Below are 23,935 nucleotides of genomic sequence, written 5' to 3' on the forward strand. Positions count from 1 at the left end.
GTCTCTCTCACATGGATGATTCTCTCTCTCGGTCTCTCTCCCTCCTTTCCACTCTCTCTAAAAAAATCAAAGGAAAAATATCCTTGGGTGAGGATTAAAAACAACAACAATTTATAACTATATTAAAAATTAAAATAGGAGTTTCTATAACACACAAAGAGAAAACGGTATGTCATAATGAATATATTTGTTTCTCTGTTTTCTTATAAGGTTTTTAAAATCACATGGACTTGAACAAATGACTTCCATTTAAGAGCACAAGATCTAAAGATAGATGACCTGGATTCAGATCCTGACTCTGCCATTCCAGACTGTCCGTGGCCTTGACTTGGAAGGTGACCTAATCATTCTGTGCCTCATTTTCCTCTCTTGTAAAATGTAAGTGAGAATGAGGCTCTATTACTATGAGTTGCTATGAGTAAAAAGAGCCTAGAGCACAACCTGACACATATTAAGTACTCAATTAGATGTTGATGAGTTATTGTGATGGTTATTATTTTAAGGCCCTGATTTTTAGATGAGTTTGCTAAGGTAATGTCAATGGTTATTTATTTGGCCAACCTTTTGCAGAAGTGTTATATGCAAACAGACTATATATACACATATTAAAAAATAAAAATGCTATTATTGGAAAGTATCATTATGAAAGACTCAGTGCCAAGGCAACAGTTGATTAATTTATGTTATGGACAATATTTAACTCATTTAAATACACAAACACTTTCCTGGTCAAAATACATTGATGTTAAGTGTATTTCCCATTTGTAAAAGTCTAAAAATTTTTTAAACAGAAACTGAACTTTCAAATGGTGTTTGTTAGCCATGCTTTGTCCTTGCTCTCCTGCCTCTTTTTCTTTTGTGCTTTTTCTTAGGCAAGTCACCCCAGGCCAAGCCTTTGACCATCAGCCTGAACACATTAAATTGGAGTGTGTAACTTGCAATTTTCAATAGACGGTAAAAAGCAAGTCTTCTTGGTGCTAAATAACTGATTGCAGGCACCTAGAGGAATTCCACAGACACACCACGTACACCACTACACAGCAGGACTACACTCTCACTCTTCAGTGGAGTGTGCTTAAAGGTCAAGCCTCCTGGAAAAACTCTGCCTTTCTCTCCTTCCTGTGGGCATCTCCCCCTCTCCTCTTCCCACCTCCCACACCAGCCCCCTTGCTGCTCCTGCAGTGGACCACCAAGCCCCAGAGCGATCTCGTGGAGAACAGCTAGCCTGGTATCTCTAGCTCCTGGAAAACCACACGATTTGGGGTTTTCATTGACAGAGGTAGGTGGGCCTAGAAATGAAGTGGCACAATCCCCAGGGCAATGAGAGAGACATGCAAAGAAGGAAGAAAAGCATGGATAAAAAGAGAGCAACCAAAATAGGGGTTCACAGACTTACATCAGCACATCTCCACTGCCTGGTCAACATGGACCACAGACCGGGGACTCAACAGGAGTTCTGAGAGCCGTTCCTCTGATTGTGCATCCCACAGAAGCACTTCCCACCTTCTGCCCTCTAACTAAGATTGCAGCCCTAGCCACTTTGGCTCAGTGAACAGCATGGCAAGCAGACTGAAGGGTCCTGGGTTCGATTCCGGTCAAGGACACATGCCTGGGTTGCAGGCTTGATCCCCAGTAGAGGGCGTGCAGAAGGCAGCCAATCAATGATTCTCTCTCATCATTGATGTTTCTATCTCTCTCTCCCTCTCCCTCTCCCTCTCCCTTCCTCTCTGAAACCAATAATAATAATAAAAAAAAAGATACCAGTTACCAAACATGTTTGTCCCAGGTATTTTTTCATATCTTTCTCATCCAAATCCTATGGGTCACCTCTTTCCCTAATTTTGGAGATATATTATTTTTCAAAAAAAAAAAAAAAAAAGACTTTTAAATGGGACACAACAGTGACTAATCAGTAGACCTAATCATCCTCTTAGATCTGTTCCAAGTCTCATTTTCACAATATCAAGACCACAGTTTATCTGGAAATAAGTCTATTTCTTCACTAATCTGTTGCTTTTTGAGCCATTAAATACCCACTAAGAAGGGGGAAGGTTAAAGATGTGTACGACCCCCCCATGTATGTTATATAAGAATATATATATATATATATATATATATATATATATATATATATCTCCTACTCATATATATAGTAAGTATATATGAGTAACCATATAGTCTATAGTACATAAGAAATACAATTTGAGATACAAGTTATGTTATGGTTCCCCTAACTCAATCGTTTATTCAATCAGCATTAATTGAGAAGATGCAATGTGCTGGTACTATTTTAAAGCTAGAAATATAAAGAGGCAAAAGTCACATGCCCACACATGACAAAGGCAGGGGAAGTAGAGTACACCCAACAGTATCACAGCAGAAGTGCACATTGCCAATGGGAAGATCCTACATAAGAGGGTTTGAGGAATTCAGGAAGACAGTGTCACCCAAGCTGGGTTTGAAGGGAACCCAGAGAACTTAACCACAAAGGTAAAAGAGATGAGAATATCCCAGCTAGACGGAGGGGCACATGCAAACTATGAGTCATGAAATAGGAGACTCTGGGGAAAAGTTCAGTATTGCTTAACAGCTGGTGAAGCTAGGGGTCAGTCTTCAAAGGGCTCTCTATATCTGGCTAAGGTGTTTGGATTTTGTGCTATAATCAATGGGAAGCCATTAAGCAGCAATTAAAGAGGGTAAAGGGAAATGAACTGGCTTCTGAAACTCTCAGAGTGACGGAAAATATGAGCTGGAGAAGGATAAGGGAATGAAGAAAGGGAGATGGATACAGAAGAATATAATAATAATCCAAAGTAGAAAAAACTGAACGTGTAGACCCAGGGTATTCTCTGTGGACATGGTGAACAAAAAGCTCATTGGGAGCTATTAACATGCACCTTTACAAGAACTGGCACTAACTCCGTGTCGACACGGCAGAGAAGAGGGGAAGCCAGGTTATTTCTGGTGTCTCATTGGGATATTGGGTGGCTAATGGTACTCACCCCTTAGTGATGGCTTTAAATGAGATCTACCTACACTAATAAAAGAGAAATATGCAAATTGACCATACCTCCACGATGCCCACCAGCCAATCAGGCGTGAGTATGCAAATTAATGCAGCAAAGATGGTGGGTTAATTTGCATACACAGGCACAGAGCGAAGACTGAAGGAGCCGGCCCAAGCAAAGACTGAAGACTGAAGACTGAAGACGACTGAAGACTGAAGACTGAAGAGGCTTGGCTTCTCTGCTGCGGCCGAAGCGGAGAAACCAAGCCTCGCTGCAGCTGGAGCAGAGAAGCTTAGCCTCGAGGCTTGGCTTCTCCGCTGCAGCCAGAGCGAAGGCCTGGGTCCCGGGTGCTGGAGGAAAACCGATGCAGGCAGCCAGGGGAAGGAAGGCCTATTGCACGAATCTTCGTGCAACGGGCCTCTAGTATATATATAAAAGCCTAAGTGACCCTTAGGACTAAACAACCAGAATGACCAGAATGATTGGTTGACCAGTCACTGTGACACGCACTGACCACCAGGGGGCAGATGCTCAACACAGGAGCTGCCCGGTGGTGATCAGTGTGCTCCCACAGCCAACCTCCCGCAACCAGCCAACCTCCCACAGTCCCTCCCCTGTCTCTCCCCCCAGCCAGCAGGCCCCGATCGGCACGGCCCTGATCGGGAATGTGCAAGACAGCCCCAATTGTCCCTGATCACCAGCCAGGCCTACGGACTCCAACCATGCACGAATTTGTGCACCGGGCCTCTAGTATAAATATCAAAGGAAATGAATTCTAGGAAGAAATATGAGCTTATTCTGGACTTGGAATTCAGGTATCTATGGACACTGAGGCAGGAGAACATATGAACCTGATTCTCAGAAGAAAAGCCTAGGTTACAGACACATAATGGATCATCATTAACATGCAAGTGATAGTCAAACCAAAGAAAAGGGAAGATCAGTCACCCAGAGGGACAATGTGAGAGAAAAAAAAAATGACTAAAACCCATAACTTGGCTGTATTCTTGTCAGGAAATCTCAAATACCTTATGCAGAAATATTCTACTTAACAGCTTGTCAACATACAAATAGAACCAAGAGTCAAACACTAAACAAAAAATATTTTAATTCACATTGTCTCCCCCTAGATTGAAAAAGTATAAAAAGGTAAATTATTTGGAGTGATATGTTTCACCCAGAAAACTATAAAATCCACACTTTTATTTTTCTTAATATCTTTGTTCATGAAAACAACATGGAAAATAAACCAGTGTTTGTGATTTGTAATTATCCAAAAACCTTAATATAGTAAATTTATATTTTGTAGTAGATAATAATCTGAAGGCAAAAGTAAGGGGAATGATCACAATTCAAAAACTGCATAGATCTAATTGTGAGTTATTTAGATTAATTTTTAGACTGTTAATTATAAATTAAGGAGTGAGAAAGGGAAAGGGTGCAATGTAGAAGTTTTACTCTAGTTTACTAATTATAAGGCCCCTGGCTCTCTGCTTAGAAAGTACTTCTGATTTCTGAATACATAATGCTATAAATTTTGCTCTTTGGAACTTACATGTACTTTAACAGCATGAATTTTCTATCTTTCAGCCAAAACAAATGTATAAACATTTTATGAATAAAGCTTTTAGTAAATGGTAAAATGTACAAATCAATACTCAGTCTCAGACTAGATGTCCTTGTCAGCTCAATCTTAACGTACTAAAGATGTTGACTTTTAGTTATGAATATATGTTAAGATGTCTGTTTTATACTGATGACTTCAAAAGCTAGACAGAACAATACTATTTCACTTTAGTGTATGCAATAAAATAACTGTTTACTAATAAACACTACTTATACTACAGTTTTATATCACAGTAATCTGAAATAATGGCTAAAAATTTAAGGAACAAATATGTGAGATTTTTTTTTTCTCTAAAGACGATAATCTGTGGTCTACATTTAAATAACAAGTTTGCATTTTAAATATTAAGATAGGACAGCAGCAAATTCCAGGGCTTATGCCTGATGTCATAACAATAAAGGTAGACTCTGGCATCACCTCACATTTAAAAATAAAATGGAAATCTGCCAAAGTTTAATGAGTTTAAGAATGTGAGGCAGGGTGGGGTGGTGTGTAAGACCACACATAAACTTTGGAATCAGGCAGGACTCATTTGAAGTCCCAGATCTATCACTTGTTAAGCATGAGACCTTATAAAAGTGACCGCTCTGGGCTGGTTTCCTCATCTACATAGCTGGGAAAATACTGGTATCCACTTCCGAGAAATGCTGTAAGAGTCGAGTGTAAAGTGCTTGGATATTGTAAATTATCAATAGATGTAACTTTCCATTTCTCTTAACCTTTCCTATTTGTTTTTCTTTTATCCATAGCACTTCTCACCTTTTAAAATAATAAATTTAAATTTTACAAAAAACACAACAGACCCATCTAGATCCATATCTGCTTTTGTTGTAAGCAGTTGAATCTATCAACTGTGCTGGTCATTTGCTATCAAGTTGTCTCTATTTGACAATGTCAGTGACTCCTGACCCTTTATCACTGTTATATGGTCAGTTTGTGTCCTTGCAACTCTGGACATGAAAGAGGCAGGACACTACAGCGTGACCCGCAGAAAAATATAGTGACTTTCTTAAATGCATCCACGCAGGTTTGTGAATGAAACCCTTCCAAAATTATTTTTAACCTGCACTTAGGGGGAGGTTGTTTTAAAATGCAGCATTTAGGGATGTACAGCTTCATCCTTACACAGAATGCCATCCTTTACAATGATGAAAAATACATAAGGATAATTAACAAAGTTACCTAAAAGGTCTACCTTAAAAAAATAGATTATGATTTATCTAAATTTTTTTCTATGCAAGTCAGTTTTTAGTGAGATTTATTCCGTTAACCTATTAATATCATAATGAAAATAAGAACATATTATTTATAAATATTGATGATAGGATATTCTATAGAAACATTTAAATTACAATTCTAAAAGTATTCATATAAAAAAAACCCATGGGTTTAGAGTAATATTCTTGTGACTCTGAAATAATCTAGAAACAACCTTAATGCCATTCATTTAACTTTGAAGAAAATACTATTATTGTTAAAACTGATTTTACATAAAGTAATGCAAAACCTGAACCAATTTCATTGAAAAAGAAAGTACATTGCCATGCATACTATACAATATAAATAATGGAAGAAGTTTTAATATTTTTCTACATTAAAAACAATGTTAATCTGCAAAAATAGCTAATATAGCTTTGATGTGTTACTTAAGACATGTGGTTAAAGGAAGGAATTTGATGATCCTCAGGTCGAATGCTAAGAAAAACCGAGTGTATGTGTTGACCAAGGCGCACTGTGGCATTACTTTGTAGAGCCGATCAATAGATATTAGCTTTAAAAAAAGATATAGAAAGGAGCTGCAGCATATTCCTTAAATGACAGCAAGGCTTAAATTGTCTCAATCAAGACTCAATTTTTTCTTCCCAGTTTTTCCAGCTGTTCTCTTCCAGTTAAGACTCTTCATTTCAAATAAATTTAATTAGTTCCAATTGACCACAGCTAACACTTACACAGTTTTATCCATGGATCTTTATTTTTATAAGGCAACACGAACAAAGACTGCTAGGCTCAGATTCCAGTGTCACAAGACCACATTCATACTTCCTTCAATTCCTCACCCAAAAGAAAAATTTCAAAAATGACTATTCTTCCTATAGCAAAAGCTCTCAGTTATACTTCATATTTTAATTGATATACTGGTCAGTTGTTTTAATTGAGTTAATTGAAAAATTAAGTTCCAGATTACTACAAATATATAATACAATGATACATATAAGCTTAACTATAGTCTCCAAATAAGAATCCATTCAAAATACAGGCAAAGAGCTCTGTTATGATATAATTTCTATTTATTTTACGAGACGATATTATTAGAGCAATTTCTTTTAAATAACTGAAAAAGCAATCAGATTTTTCACTGTGAATGACTAAGCTGACCAGTTTTCCCTTTTGTATTTGTGCTCTACAATGCTGGTTATCCCCAAATAAGATTATTATGCTTGGAACAGTTTTCTCTTGATGCATCTACCATATTTTTCATAATGCAATTTATATAGGATTCTAGTCAATAAAAAGAAATATGGTTTTCTTCTAAACCTTCATAAAAATCTATACCACATCTTAATCAAGTCACACAATCTAACCTGCACGATCTGCAGACTGCAGCATACTAGTTGCTTTGACAACATGGTTAAGGGAGCCTTTTTTTAGTTATTTAAATTCTCTGGGTTTTGAACATTCTTGGTTCTAGTACCCATGGCATGAAATGAAGAAATCAACTGATAGAAGCCACTCATCACATATGTGTAACTGAACTTCATACAGATTCAAATACAGTGTGTATAGCAGTAATTGGCTCTCCAACACCAGATTTTCATTTTTAAGCTTCTTGATTTGTTTTAGCAACCAAACAAAAACAGTCATGTGTTATAATGCAGTCTTATGACTTTGGTAGTGCATAATTCAGAATTTCAATGTATTGATTTAGTATTGTTTGAGTGCTCAAAAATTTACCGTTTATTCAGAATGCAAATTGAATTATTCTACTATTGCAAAGGTAACCTCTTCTTTTTTCCTATGAATTAAACCAGTGGTCGGCAAACTCATTAGTCAACAGAGCCAAATATAAACAGCACAACGATTGAAATTTCTTTGGAGAGCCACATTTTTTAAACTTAAACTTCTTCTAACGCCACTTCTTCAAAATAGACTCGCCCAGGCCGTGGTATTTTGTGGAAGAGCCACACTCAAGGGGCCAAAGAGCCGCAGTTTGCCGACCACTGAATTAAACCATTACTTTTTATAGAAGAAGGCCTTTAATATTTACAGGAATTAATATATAACAAAACATTTATAACAGCATTTTAAAAAACAATGAAAATAGAATAAAATAAACAATGATTTTAAAAACTTGCAAATGAAACCATTTCCTTTAGTAGCTACTGAAACAAATTCCATAATTGTGAAGTGAAAATGACTTTCAAAAAAGGTGAAAGTTTTGAAATAATTTATATTTAAGATAGATGATTTTTAAAATATCAATGAACTAGTAACATTAAAAAGAAGTAAGAAGAACCACCATCATCTCATTTTTACTGAAAACCAGATGCTCCCCAACTTAGTCACCTCCTTATTTGCAGCAGTGACACAAACATGCGTTTTAAGGTAATACAAGCTTTGTAAATTTTCAAGGGAGATCATTAGGCTGCCTCACCTTCTTCCCAGTGAAGCAATTTTAAAGGCATTCCGGTGCTAACAGTAAGGAACCTGCCACTCAGAGCTTTAAAAGAAAAACAAAATAAACCTCCCCTTTGTTCCTTTCTCCCTTTAATTTCTGTTGGAAAGTTTACTGATATTTTCTGGGCATGCTTCTTCTCAAACTATTGATTACTATTGAGTTAATATTTGTTGCTTCACGATAATTATAGACATATGTCGTCAGATTTTACATTTTAACCATCCACACCAAAAACAAAAGTTTATCATTCTTAATACCAATAAAAATATCTATACTGGATTGTTTTTATCCTCTGCATTAAAAATAAATTGAGTTGAATGCATTTGAAGATCCAGTAATTGGAACTGTTTAAATCCATAAAACGATAGGCTGAAAATATGTGCTACATGGCTTTTCTAAATTTTACTTTAAGCCTGGTAAGGTGATAAATAATACAGATAAGAATGTAAATAACTTTTAAAAGCAGTATTTATTTCTGTAGTATACATAAAAAAGAGTATCTGTAAGTTTCCTTATGCAGTCTATATTGCATATATTGCTATTACAACTTCAATAGCTTCAGTTTACCCTATAATTGCAAAACCTTTCATAACATAATAGGTGTATTTCTCTACATGTTCCAAGGCTTTAGAAATGAGCCTAGCCTCTGAATTAGAAGGTCCCCAGAAAATCAAATGCACAGCTAGCAGGTTCATTGTTAGAGCAACAATGAGCAAACCCAGACCAAATAAATGGTTCCACTTCTTTCCACTTCAAGATCAAAAAGGACACTAAAGAGTCTTGTAAAGCCAAACACTCCATCAATACTCTCCATCATCCTCTCCATCAACATACTTAGTCCCACAATAAATGACAGACAAGCATTTTCCAATACTGGACAAGGCTCATCCAGATTATGTTAAAGACGTCTCCCTACCAGTTGTGATGTCATCGTCTGCAAGGTCGTGCTCTTCCTCTTGGACTTTGGCTTCGGGCCCCGAGGCGGTGTCAGGAGCAGTGGTGATGGTCTGCATGGCTTCTGCTGAGACCCCAGCTAGAACAAATGGGAACCACAAGGTTCAGTTTTTAAGAACTAAAAGAAAGGTAGATCAAGACTTTTAAAACCTTTTAACTTAGGGGATGCAAACATAATACATTTAAAAAAATACAATACAGGGGTGAACAAAAGTAAGTTTACAGTTGTTTTCATGAAAAATAATACAATTAATAAATAATAATACAAGAATAAACTGTTTTGCACACTCACAACTGTAAAACTACTTTTACTCACCCCTATACATTCACCAAAATTAGGAAGAGACACAAAGTACCAAAACAAACATTAAAATGGGCTCTATTTCTTTATGTGTGTGTGTGTACACACATGGATACAAACTATATTGACTTTTTCACTAAAATCTGGGAAAAACAAAAAAATAAAGCTGAAGTAAATTACATTTTTACTGGATCCCTTTCAACGTTCTTGCTTTAGCTGATTTAGACATACTTATGCTAAAAGAGAAAAAATACATAGAAAGTGAGGACTATTTAAAAAATTTATTTCTCTTTAATATTAGTTTGCTTATAATTTGGCGGAGGGAAGAAGAATGAGGACAAAAGAGGGATTTGTCTCTGGATCAATGTAAAAGACTTGAAATGCATTGCCCCGAAAGCCTATAACATGTCTGTCTATGAAGGAATTAGATATGAGGTCAGATAATTATCACATTGAAAGGAACCTAATTGAAAGCAGACAGGTGAACTAGATCAAGCTGCTGTGTTAAATACAAGTGGCCAGTGTAGACATGTTTGCTTCATTCCTGATGATAGGAGAGAAGCATTCAGTCTTTTACCATTAACTATACTGCGGGCTAGATGTTTTGTTTTGTTTCCTTCCGCTACAGAAAAGGTACCAAGGGAATATACAGAAGTGGTATGAATTCCTTGGTTAATATGGAATTGTTAGAAAAACAACTTTTAAAAACAGATTCATTACAATATAATTTGCACGCCATAAAATTTGTCTTTAAAATGTGTAATTCAGTGGTTTTTAGCATATTCACAGAGTTGTACAGCTGTCACCACAATCAATTTTAGAGCATTTTTATCACCCAAAAAGAAACCCTACCCATATCACTCCTCTCTTCCCCCAGGCTATGCAGCCTTAAGCACCCACAAATGTCCTTCTGTCTCTCTGGACTTGCCTATTCTGGACATTTCAACAGGTGGTGTTTTGTAACTGGCTGCTTTTACTTAGTACTTCATTCCCTTTTATTATATTCCCTTGATTAATATTCCATTGTATGAATGTATCACCATTATTTTTTCATCAATAAATTGTGATAGATTCATGTATGCATTCATCAGTTGGTGAACATTCATATTTTAAAAACTCGTTGGCTTTTATGAATAATGCTGCTGTGAACACTCACATTCAAGTCTTTATGTGGACATGCTTCATTCCCTGGGAGTGGAATTGCTAGGTCATATGATAACTCTATGTTTAACCTTTAGAGCAGTGGTTCTCAACCCTTCTAATGCCGCGACCCTTTAATACAGTTCATGTTGTGGTGACCCCCAACCATAAAATTATTTTCGTTGCTACTTCATAACTGTAATTTTGCTACTGTTATAAATCGTAATGTAAATATCTGTGTTTTCCAATGGTCTTAGGCGACCCTGCTAGCGGTTCTCAACCTGTGGGTCGCGACCCACAGATTGAGAACCGCTGCTGTAGAGCCTAAGACCATTGGAAAACACAGATATTTACATTACGATTTATAACAGTAGCAAAATTACAGTTATGAAGTAGCAACGAAAATAATTTTATGGTTGGGGGTCACCACAACATGAACTGTATTAAAGGGTCGCGGCATTAGAAAGGTTGAGAACCACTGCTTTAGAGGAACTGCCTGATTATTTACTGTTGAGTTTTGAGAGTGCCTTAAATAGTCCAGGTCAGTGGTTGGCAAACTCATTAGTCAACAAAGCCAAATATCAACAGTACAACGATTGAAATTTCTTTAGAGAGCCAAATTTTTTAAACTTAAACTTCTTCTAACACCACTTCTTCAAAATAGATTCACCCAGGCCGTGGCATTTTGTGGAAGAGCCACACTCAAAGGGCCAAAGAGCCACATGTGTCTCGTGAGACGCAGTTTGCCAACCACGGGTCTAGGTATTAGTCCCTTGTTGGATGTGTGATTTGTGAATCTTTCTCCCTGTCTGTATCTTGCCTTTTTAAGCCCCTTAATAGGGTTTTTAATTTTGATGAAGTCTACTTTACCAAGTTTTTCATGTATGGATTGTGGTTTTGGTGTCAAGTCTAACCTTAGATCTCAAAGATTTTTTTTTATCTAAAAGTAAAAGTTTTATACTTGTTTGATCTACATTTAAGTCCATGATTCATTTTGAATTAATATTTTTATAAGGTGTGAACCTTAGGACAAGGTTTGGATTTTTTTCTACAAATGTTCAGTTACAGTAGGCCATTTGTTAAGGAGACTGTCTTTCCTCCATTGAATTGTTCTTGCACCTATCCGATAGCAATTGGGCATATTTATATGAATCTTTTATGGGTTCTCTATTCTATTAGCCTAAAGCCACATCTATATATATAAAAAGCCAGCAACCTTAACGGCCATAACCACCCTAACGACCAGTTGCTATGACGCCCACTGTGGCCAGCAAACATCCAGATCAAGGGGTGGGTCTGGCCGGCCAACCTCGCAGCCCCTCTCCCCTGTCGCCAGCCCCAGATCGGACTCTCCCACCATGATCAAGGGCAGGCCTCTGGCCAAATGCCCCCTCCCTTCCCCCAGGGCCAGCCCCGCCCCTGATCAGCCCACCCCACCACTATAGGCCTGCAGCCCCTCCCCCCAACCGGCCCGCCCCTGATTGCACTCCCCCACCCCAATAGGGGGCAGGGCTGGGCGGCCAACCTCCTGCAGCCCCTCCCCGTGGCCACCCCACCCCTGATTGCACCCCCCATCCCAACAGGGGGCAGGGCTGGCCAGCCAACCTCCTGCAGCCCCTCCCCCCCAGCTGGCCACACCCCTGATGGGCCCCCACCCCCCTGATCAGCCACAGCCCCTTCCCCTAGCCAGCCCCGCCCCTGGTCACTCCCCCACCCCAATAGGGGGCAAGGCCAGCCGGCCACCTCCCCAGCCCCTCCCCCCCAGCTGGCCCTGACCCCTATGGGCCCCCACCACCTGATCAGCCCGCAGCCCCTCCCCCCAGCCGGCCCGGCCCCTGATCGCCCCCCAACCCCAATAGGGGCCAGGCCAGCCAGCCAACCTCCTCAGCCCCTCCCCCTGCCCAGCCCCACCCCAGATCGGCCCTCCCACCCTGATCAGGGGCAGGGTCAGCCGGCCAACCACCCATGGCCCTTCCCCCAGGCCACTGGGCCCCCATCGGCACTCCCACCCCATTCAGGGGGGGTCAGCTGGCCCATCACCCACAGCCCCTCCCCATGGCTGGCCCCGCCCTCAATTGGCCCCCCCAACCCCAATCGGGGGTAGGGCCCACAGGTCAATCACCCATGGCTCTTTCCCCTGATTGGGGCGGGCCAGCTGGCCAACCTCTCACCATCTCCTCCCAACAGGCCCAGCCCAATCCAGCCAGACCCACCCATGCACAAATTCATGCACTGGGCCTCTAATCTATATATATATATAAAAGCCTAAGCAATCGAATGACCAGTCGACTGAACAACTGGTCACTATGATGCGCACTGACCACCAGGGGGCATACACCTAACACAGGAGCTGGCCCCTGGTGGTCAGTGTGCTCCCACAACCAACCTCCCGCAGCCGACCAGCCAACCTCCCACAGTCCCTCGGCCAGCCAGCCAACCTCCTGCGGTCCCTCCCCCCCGCTGGCCGGCCACCCCATTGGCCCCGATCGAGGGGCCAGCCAGCCAACCTCCCACGGTCCTTCCCCCCAGCCAGCTGGCCAACCTTACACAGTCCCTCCCCCCAGCTTGCCGGCCACCCCATTGGCCACGATCGAGGGGCCAGCCAGCCAACCTCCCTCAGTCCCTCCCCCCAGCCAGCCAACCTCCTGCAGTCCCTCCCCCTGGCTGGCCGGCCCTCCTGATTGACCCTGATCGCTGGCCAGGCCGAGGGACCTCACTCATGCACAAATTCATGCACTGGGCCTCTAGTAGTTTTAATAACATTATATGATGTCTTGAAATGAGGCAGACAAATTTTTCCTATCTTATTTTTTTTCCTCCAAAAGTCTTTTAGCTAATTCCTTTGTCTTTACCTAATTTTAGAATAATTTTTTCTATACCAACAAAAAATTATGCTGGGATTATGCTAGACCTGTATATCAATTTATACAGAATCAACATCTTTACTATGTTGAATCTTCTACATGAACCCACAAACCCATGAACACTACAAGGAAGGGCAAAAGTACCTGTACAGTTGTTCATATGGAAAGTAATACAATAATTAATAATAAGACAAGAATAAACTCTTTTATATACTCACAACTGTAAATCTGCTTCACCTCACCCTGCATATGTCTGTTGCATTATTTAGATCTTCTTTGATTTCTTTCATCTGTGTCTTATATGTGTCAGCACACAAGTCCTGTATGTTTTCTTAGACTTACTTCTAAGTATATCAATTTTTGAACCATTACTAGTATTAATTGTATTTTTTAAATTTAGGCTTCCATATGTTCATTGCTAGCATATAGAAATGTGATTGATTTTTAAAACAAAATTTCTTGTATTCTGTAGCCTTGCTGTACTCATTTATTAGTTTATTTTATTTTATTTTTTTAAAGAATCTTTTGGTTTTTCCATGTGGGCAGTTATTTGATCCTTTGATAAGGACAATTGACCTCAACCTTTCCAAACTGTATGGTTGTATGGTTGTTGCTGTTTTTTCTTGCATTATTATACTGGCTAGAACTTCTAATGCTGTGTTAAATACAAGTGGCCAGTGTAGATATCTTTGCTTCATTCATGATGATAGGAGAGAAGCATTCAGTCTTTTACCATTCACTATACTGTTAGCTATAGATTTTTAGTAGATATTCTTTTTTATTAAGTTGAGGAAGTTCCTCTTTATTCTCATTTTTCTGAGTTTTAAAAAAAATCATTACTTGATGTTGAATGTTGTTAAATGATTGCTAAGACCATATGATTTTTTTCTTTAGCTTGTTGATATTTTGCATTATATTGATTGCTTTGTTTCTTGCTTTTTTTAATATCTATTTTTATTTTTTATTTATTTATTTTTTTTAAAAAATATATTTTATTGATTTTTTACAGAGAGGAAAGGGAGAGGATAGATAGCTAGAAACATCGATGAGAGAGATACATCGATCAGCTGCCTCCTGCACACCCCCCACCGGGGATGTGCCCGCAACCAAGGTACATGCCCTTGACCGGAATCGAACCCGGGACCCTTCAGTCCGCAGGCCGACGCTCTATCCACTGAGCCAAACCGGTTCCGGCATTTAATATCTATTTTTATTGATTTCAGAGAGGAAGGGAGAGATAGGAACATCAATGATGAGAGAGAATCATTGATTGGCTGCCTCCTGCACACCCTTTACTGGGGATGCAGCCTGCAACCCAGACATGTGCCCTTGACAAGAATCAAACCAGGGACCCTTCAGTCCCCTGGCCAATGCTCTATCCACTGAGCCATACTGGTTAGGGCTTGATTTTTTTTTAATATAACTAGACTTACATTCTTAGACTAAACTTCACTTGGTAATGCTATATAATTCTTTTTTTAAAATATATTTTATTGATTTTTTACAGAGAGGAATGAAGAGGGATAGAGAGTTAGAAACATAGATGAGAGAGAAACATCTATCAGCTGCCTCCTACACACCCCCTACTGGGGATGTGCCCGCAACCAAGGTACATGCCCTTGACCGGAATCGAACCTGGAACCCTTCAGTCCACAGGCCGACGCTCTATCCACTGAGCCAAACCGGTTAGGGCTATTATATAATTCTTTTTATATGTTGCTAAATTCTATTTGCTTATATTTTGTTAAGGGTTTTTGAGACTATATTTATTAGAGACATTGGTTTGCAGTTTTATTCTATTCTTTGCATTTTCTTTTATCAGCTAAGAGATAAGGGATTTTATATCTCTTACCAGTTTCAGCATACCTACTTGTCTTTCAGTCTTGACTACTTTGAGATATACATGTTTGTTCCTTAAGCATTCTCCCAAAACATTGAATGGTCTCATTTGAACAGTTACCTGGTATAGCCCAAGAACACCATGAAGGGCTGGGCAGTATTTACACTCAGTATTATATTATTCCATGATTTCTCATGGTTGTGATGTGGTGTTCTGTCATACCTCCTGTCCTGGAACTCAGCCCCTGGAAGGTCTTGGTAGTAAAGGATATTGGGGTTTGAAATCAAAAGACCTACATGTTAATAGTGTTCCTGAATTTAGTAGCTGTGTTTTGTTGAGCAATTACTTAACCTCTCTGATTAAATGAGATCAATTTAAACGGATTTGTAAACTTCTTACATATAAATGCCAGCTTTATTTTTATGGAAACTTTTAATTTTACAGAAAAGAAAAATATTACTAAGAAATGATTGTTATTATCTAAACTGTTCCTTAATGTCTTTTCCTTATTTCTCTAATCATTTTAAAAATTATCAAGGATTAAGCAAGAAATGAGACTAAGAAATCTCTTAGTCTCTTAAATGATATTTTAAATTAATAATCTGAAACAGTCTTTGATTTTGTATTTAAGCAATAAGCCTTTATATAGGAATGTGGCATTTACCTTCTCATCTCCTCTTTGTGATTATTTTAGACTAGAGGCCTCGTGCACGAAATTCATGCACTCCTGGGGAGCGGTCCCTCAGCCTGGCCTGCGGGATGGGGCTGAAACCAGCTCTCTGATATCCCCCGAGGGGTCCCGGATTGCAAGAGGGCACAGGCCAGGCCGAGGGACCCCACCGGTGCACAATTGGGGCCAGGGAGGGAAACGGGAGGTTAGCCAGCAGAGAAGGGAGCGCGGGAGGGCTCCAGGGTGTCTGGCCCCTCTCGCTCAGTCCTGATCGGCCGGACCCCAGCAGCAAGCTAACCTACCAGTCAAACCGTCTGCCCACTGGTGGTCAGTGCCTGTCATAGTGACTGGTCGACTGTCTGCCCCCTGGTGGTCAGTGCACATCATAGCGAGCGGTTGAGCAACCTTAGCATATCATTAGCATATTATGCTTTGATTGATTGAACAAACAACCAGATACTTAGCATATTAGGCTTTTATTATATAGGATAGCTATTTTTAATGAACTTATTACTAATTTTCTAGTAATTCCCCTCCTTTATTTTAAAATTTTATCTGAAAAATGAATCACAAAGTGATTCTGCAAAGGAATGGCTTTGTCATTTTGAATTCATCAGGGGCCATTGATATAGCACTGTTAGTTTTCCATTGCAGCAGTTCTGTACAAAGTGGTGGCACTAACATGGTATGTTCTGTTCCCAAATTTAAGTAGTTAGACCTTGGAGCTGCCACTGCTACGTCTAGTCCTGGACTGTTCTTGATGGCAAATGACTCGGGTTCCTTCTCTGGGTGCCTGTCATAAGCCCGAGGCACCAAGGATGAATATCACACAGACATGTTTAGTTAATATATGTTAGAAGAAAAGAAATCCTTGAATATTTGTAGCTTTTGGTTTTTTAAACATTTTGAAGGACACTACATATGCAGTTGCTGAAAGGTTCAACTCCTAAAGTAACTTCCAAGGTGATATCATCATGCCATCTAGACTTCTAAATACTTAGGTCACAAAATGTACAACTTCCCCATCTGTATGCAACATTTTTAATCACTTAAAAAAATTTTAAAGGAAATGGTTTTCAAAATCAATGTTATAAAACTGTATTTGTCTCTCCCCACCAGTAAAATATTATTCTAAAATTCATCTTTCAAAAGCTTATAAATTGCCTTTATAATCATTTTTCTCCTGCTGGCTAATAATAACTAAGTAATGATAAATTATTTGAACTCAAAAGACTTCAGTGTCATGTGATTAACTTAATAATCAAAGATTAAATACTAAAGTTTAATAGAGTAACATTTAAAATATAGCACTTTAACCAATATTGGAATATAAAATCAGCTGAGTTCATTATAATTTTATTATTTCATTAAAGATTAGATGGAAGCGATAAACCATATTGTTAGAACTCAGAAAGAAAAATATATACCAGAATATTTATAAATATTAACCACAATTATATTTCTCATTCCATAATATAGATTTTTACTGAGTTCAAAAAAAATGGATCTAAAAGAAAAGCAGGTATTTTTATTTCATCAGTTTCTCACAACTACGGTTTTCTAGTGATCCAATAAAAATAAACAAGAGGCAATAATTTGACATGAACGTTTACTTTGAATAAAGTAAAATTTTAACAATAAGGAAGGGAGCTTATTCTCAGGCAGAAGGCTTGAATTTATTGGAAGCAGATCTCTGCAGTCACTGACCACACTGCCCCACATTCCCCGCAATCCTTATGACAGACAGACGGCCTGCCTCGCATTAATTCACTTCACACCACTCCTATCGATCCGCAGCCAGTTCCCCGGTCTCTCTGCACACATTGCCTGTCTGGCGGCCTACACCACATCAGCACACAAAGGCCAGAGAAAGATAACCTTTTGCTTTCCATTAAAGACACAGTATTCACTTTTCCTTCGGCAACACCATCAAAAATATAAAATAAAACAGTACAGATGTCTCAGAGAAAAATATTTCTGTATGAAATGTTTTATTTAACCCTTATTCTAAATAGAGATAATTTCAATTGATCAAAAAGAAGTTACTTTACTAAAGGCTACAAACCAAGTAGAAAAATAAAAAATACAGTTAAAAATAAGCAAAATGTCTTCAGCCTGAACAAAAATATAATAATCCCTTAGTAATATGCTTTGATACTTATTTTAAAGGAAACAAAATACTTTTTTTTCTAAATAGCATTTATATTTTTTAAAGAAAACTGCTCTCACATAAAATGTAATTATCAACAATTCTGAAAACAACAAAAGAAACATATTTACTGAAAAATTCAAGAGGAATAGAAAAGACAGGAAGTGTTCTGCATCAACAGAATGTTAATGTAAAACTATAAGGCTTTCTTATTATTCCTCTTTCCCAACAAGACCTGGAAATGTTCCATGGTAAAAATCGCACCTAATACGTTTAATTCACTACATGTACTTTTTCAAATATATCTTTTTGATTTGCTGGCTACGAGCTAACTCAACACCAATGTTGGTTACAGAAGACACAATACGACAAAGATTTACTGTTCAGACTACAACGTGTTGAGAAACAAAGGCAAATCTGTCTTGACACACAACTGTGCTAAAGCATGAACTTAAAATGATAGAATTTTGGAAAAGGCAAAACTATAAGGATGTAAAACAGATCAGTGGTTGCTAAGGACTGGTAAGGTAGGGGTGGGATTGATATACAGAGGCTACAGAGGAAGTTTCCAAGATGTTGAGAATGTTCTGTATGGTACCATGATGGCAGATATCTCACTCTAGTCACTTGTTAAAACCCAAAGGCCTATATGCCCAAAGAATAAATTTGACGACACACAAATCTTTTAAAAAAAGAATTCACCAGGATGGCAGGGAACCCAGGATGAACTGCAGCCCGTGACAAATGAATTTAACTATACTATAAATGTATGGCGTAACCCCACTATAAAGAAAAAAGGAACTGACCTACATAACTGGGAGAAAAAGGCTCAACACTGCTTATTGCAAAGCTAAAGACAGAAAGAACTGTACACAAATACTGTATTCTAGTTGGTAAACTGATTTCTCACAGAGATACGAGTTAGCAATTCTAAATTACTGTTTATGTCTAGGAAGGTTGAAAAAACAAGTAAATCTATTATAGATAATGAGAGTCGGCTTTCCTACACTCAGAGGGGAAAAAAAATCACAAATAAGCAAAAGAGGAGTCTGTGCTGGTGGGTTAAAGTGGGAGATATGGTATGAATGTGTATCTATGTTAACATATATGGAGAGCTAGATGTAGAAATAATTATAGATATGTAGAGACAGATGAGTTAGTGTGTACCTACATATTTCCCAGTCTGTCCAGTGAGAGGGCCTAGAAGTGGTGAAATCCCAGTAAAAACAATCCCACCCAGCACCCAAATCTTACTGCCTAATATCTCCATTAGAAGGAACCAGGGGACCTTGGGAAACAAATGATTCTAGGAAGTAGGCAGAGGGAATGCAAGGTGATGGAGAGCATCTTCTGTGTCAGAAAACAAGGAAGTGCTTTCAAGAAAGACAGATCATCCAGCATGGTTCAGTGGTTGGGCATCAACCTATGAACCAGGAGGTCACGGTTCGATTCCCAGTCAGGGCACATGCCCAGATGGTGGGCTCAATCCGCAGTGTGGGGCATGCAGGAGGCAGCCGATCAATGATTTCCTCTCATCATTGATGTTTCTATCTCTCTCCTTCTCCCTTTCTCTCTGAAATCAATAAAATATACATTAAAAAAAAAAAAGAACGACGGGATCATATCAAAATGCTACTGGAACCAATTTAAGAGTTCCCTATGGCCAATGCTGAAATAATTTGAGCAACAAATTGGCATTACAAAAGGTCTAATCCCCAGTCAATTCTGCTAAGGACTTGGTACTGGGTCATTTGAAGAGAAAACATAAGGTCCTGGACCTTGGCCCCAAGAAGATCTCAATGCAGTGCTCACTACATATATTAGTTTTTATGAACAGTGTATGACTCCATTATCATAAGGAACTACAAATGATGTCTCAATAAATATGAAGGAAGAAGTAAAATGGTAAACCTCAAATAAAACTCAGTAAGCAGGTGTATGAAATATGTTTACTTCAGCCTGGAAACACAACAAAATGGCATCAAACTGCTGAACATCTAAACATTTGTACACTGTAATGAACATACAGCATCCATAGAAGCATATCATTATTCCACATTACACTGATTAAATCTCACAATCCATTGTAAAGGCTATTCATATCTAACCAATGATTTAGAGGAGGATGGAAAGTCGAATTAACTAAGGGAACACCAATCACTGCTTCTGTCAGAGCTTTTAAAGAATTAACTTGCAATCAAAGTTATAAAAAGAATGAAAAATGAGTCAGATGAGTACTAAGATAGTGGGTACTACAATGTGCAGAGAATATAAATTTCTTTTTTTAATCCAATGCCACAAATAAAAATAAAACTGAAAGTATGTTTTTAAATTAGGTGACCATGCTTAGATTAGAACTTATTTTTCCACTAGTCTGGTGGCAGGGAGCAGGTGGGGGGGGGGGGGTGGGAAGTACCAGGAAAGGAAACAGAATCACTAAAAGTAAACTATCATTAAAGGAACTTAAAAAGACTTAGTCTTACAGAGAAGACAACAATAAAGAACTATACTTTAAAGAAGTTAACCGAATGCATTTGATTACTTGATGTCATGGGAATCCAAGACATCTGATATTGCAAACACTCCACCCCCACCATTAATTTCTATTGGAGTGTCTCACAGCACATCTTAAAACTACACTAATTCTTTCCGCATAAGTAGTACATATCCACATTTTATCAGGCTGGCTTACACATTGTTTTCAAATACTCTTTACTTATGATGATAATGATGAAGAAAATGAAATAATAGAGGGCAATATATAAAAATATAAAATGTTGGTATGTCCGAAGCACTGTTCTAAGAAGTGCTTTACATATTATTGCTTCATTAAATGTTGTATGAAACACATGTACAGCTACATTATATCTCAGTGTTCCCAGCTCTTTTATGATCTCCACAGCACCTGACATATTGCCAACAATATTATTATAATTTTTATTTTATTTTATTGATGAAAGTATTACAGATGTCTCCCATTGGCACCCCCTTTTTATTTCTCCCCCTCCCAGCCCCTACCCACACACCCTAGGTCTTCACCACCCTACTACCTGTGTCCCAGGTCTACGCATATCTATAATAATAAAATAGTAATATGTTCATTAGACCAGACATCCTTCCAGATGACCTTCCGGACGAAGCTGGGGCTTCAAGGGAAGCCCGGGTCCCAGGTGCCTGCCAGTAGCCAGAGGGAAGCCCAGGTCCTGGGTTCCAGAGGGAAGCTGGTGCCAGCAGCTGGGGAAAGGAAGGCCTACTCTTGCATGAATTTCTTGCACTATGCCTCTAGTAAGTATATAAGTTCTTTGGTTGATCTCTCCTTGTTCCCCCACCCCCATATCAAGATATGTCAGTCTGTTCCATCCCTCCATGCTTCAGGTCTTATTTTGTCGGTCAACTCATTTTGTTCATTAGATTCCACAAATAAGTGAGATCATGTGACATTTGTCTTTCTCTGGCTTATTTCACTTAGCATAATAGTCCTTCCATGCTGTCCCAAAGGATAGATCCCTCTTCTTTACAGCTGCATAGTATTCCACTGTATATGTCCCACAGCTTTCTTAATTATATATTTGTAACAAGTATTCAGTAATCACAATTCTGATGAATAAAAAAGCAGAACCAAAATTTTACATAAAGAATACAATATGTGATCGCAATATTTAACTGAAGTAATGTCATCCTGTTCGATTTACTCTTAATTACATTGCAAAAATAGTCTAAATTTACATAAAATTAAATATATTTATATAGTTAAAATTGTTTTAACCTTTATAAAAGTTTTATTAGTATTTCCCCCAAAATACATTTTTTACATTAAGCCCCTGGCACTTCCAAATACCATGACTAATTTCCATGTTTACATCTTTGTCTTCAGCTCTGCTGACACTCCCACTGTTCCGTATGCTCTTACCACACTATCTTATTGCTCATTCAATCACCTGCCATCCTAATAGAAAACAAGCTCCATGAAGACAGGGACATGACTGGCCCATGCATCATTATGTTCCCCAGTGTCCACAGCTATGTTTAGCACTTAATAAACAGCTGCCGGAATAGGGAGGGAAAGATCAAGGATATGTCCTAATGTATGGATTGACAGGGACATTTACTTAAAGTTGTTTTTAGTCTTTTATTATTTATGAAAGCAATTCTACAAGTAAATATGCAGATCATTCACAAATGAGTTTCAGCATATATCCCAGTGTATATCTGTTTCATATATTCTTATTAACAATAAAAAAGTCTATGATAGAAGTTATAAAATGCAGTATTAAGAAAACTGTTTTTCTTAAAAGAAACAGAAAATACTAAATTGAAACAAAATAAACTAGGTAATTAATTTTATATAAATACCATTGAAACCACTAGATGACCCTGCTAATGGTTCTCAACCTGTGGGTCGCGACCCACAGGTTGAGAACCGCTGCTGTAGAGCCTAAGACCATCGGAAAACACAGATATTTACATTACGATTCATTAACAGTAGCAAAATTAATTTTATGGTTGGGGGTCACCACAACATGAGGAACTGTATTAAAGGGTCGCAGCATTAGAAAGGTTGAGAACCACTGCTCTAGACTAATGATTCTCTAAGCTCCATGTCAAAACCTCCAAGTCAGGTGAAGTGGGATATATTTTATTCAAAAGGCTCTTATCAATGTCAACTCTCCATGCCCCCACCCTATAACCACTATTATTAACAGAAATGCATTGTCCCACCAAGGCTGATTGAGATTTTTTTTCTCCAGTGACTGTTATTTATGATTAAGATTTCTATAGCACTAAAGTAAAATTGTGACAACATAATACTTTTAAGCAGGGAAATATTATCATCTTTGATCCATTAATAAATCATCAACCATATAGATCATAGAAACACTTTCAAAATTAGTGTATATTTCTTTAGGACATATAAATAAAAAATGACAACAGTGCCAAAAAGTAGTAGAAAAGATAGAAAAGGGAAAATTTATAAAGATGATAGGTTTCAAGTGGCTATAAACATCCAAGTGGAGATAGAAAATTTATATTAAATGGGATCTCCTTTTTAAAAAACTATCCAGCATCTACTACAATATCATGCTCTGAGTACGTGCAAACAAAATTTTGTCAAATGACTTAATGCCACCACGATTTAGCAGGCATATTTTTAGACAGACATAAAATTTTATTCTGATGAATCCACCAGATGGGATTGTTGCCTTGGGAATGGGGGAAATATACAATGAAGAGATATAGTACTCTGAGAATGATCACCAACCAGGTAAAGAAATGTGAAGCTGGAATACATTAATGAATTTAGTCTTCAAAGAAGAATTAATTGCTTCTTCCCTTTTTCCTGTGTATCTTTTTTTTTTTTTTTACTTCAGAGAAGAAGGGAGAGGGAGAGATAGAAACATCAATGATGAGAGAGAATCATTGATCAGCTGACCACTAGGGGGCAGACACTCAATGCAGGAGCTGCCCCCTGGCGGTCCGGTCAGTGCGCTCCTGCAGGGGGAGCTCTGTTCAGCCATAAGCCAGGACGCCCCACACTGAGGATTGAGCCCACAACCTGGGTATGTGACCTTAATTGGGAATTAATGATGTCCCTGGTTCACAGGTTGATGCTCAACCACTGAGCCACACAGGCGGGGCTGTGTATCTTATTTATATCTGTTTTATGGCAATTATATATATATATATATATATACTAGTGGCCTGGTG

At 38.4% G+C, this 23,935-nt stretch overlaps 1 protein-coding gene across 4 annotated transcripts in view; it reads right to left on the minus strand.

Annotated features, from left to right (window-relative positions):
- WDR7 (WD repeat domain 7) overlaps nt 1-23,935 on the minus strand; it is a 324,295-nt gene that overhangs the window by 181,106 nt on the left and 119,254 nt on the right. For all 4 annotated transcript variants that reach the window (XM_080686915.1, XM_080686912.1, XM_080686914.1 and 1 more), the window contains one exon: nt 9,228-9,344. In XM_080686915.1, coding sequence (XP_080543041.1) covers nt 9,228-9,344 — 117 coding nt within the window. The remainder of the gene's footprint in view (nt 1-9,227; nt 9,345-23,935) is intronic.

Source organism: Plecotus auritus (assembly GCF_963455305.1).
Source record: "Plecotus auritus genome assembly, chromosome: 8".
NCBI classification, from domain to species: domain Eukaryota; kingdom Metazoa; phylum Chordata; class Mammalia; order Chiroptera; family Vespertilionidae; genus Plecotus; species Plecotus auritus.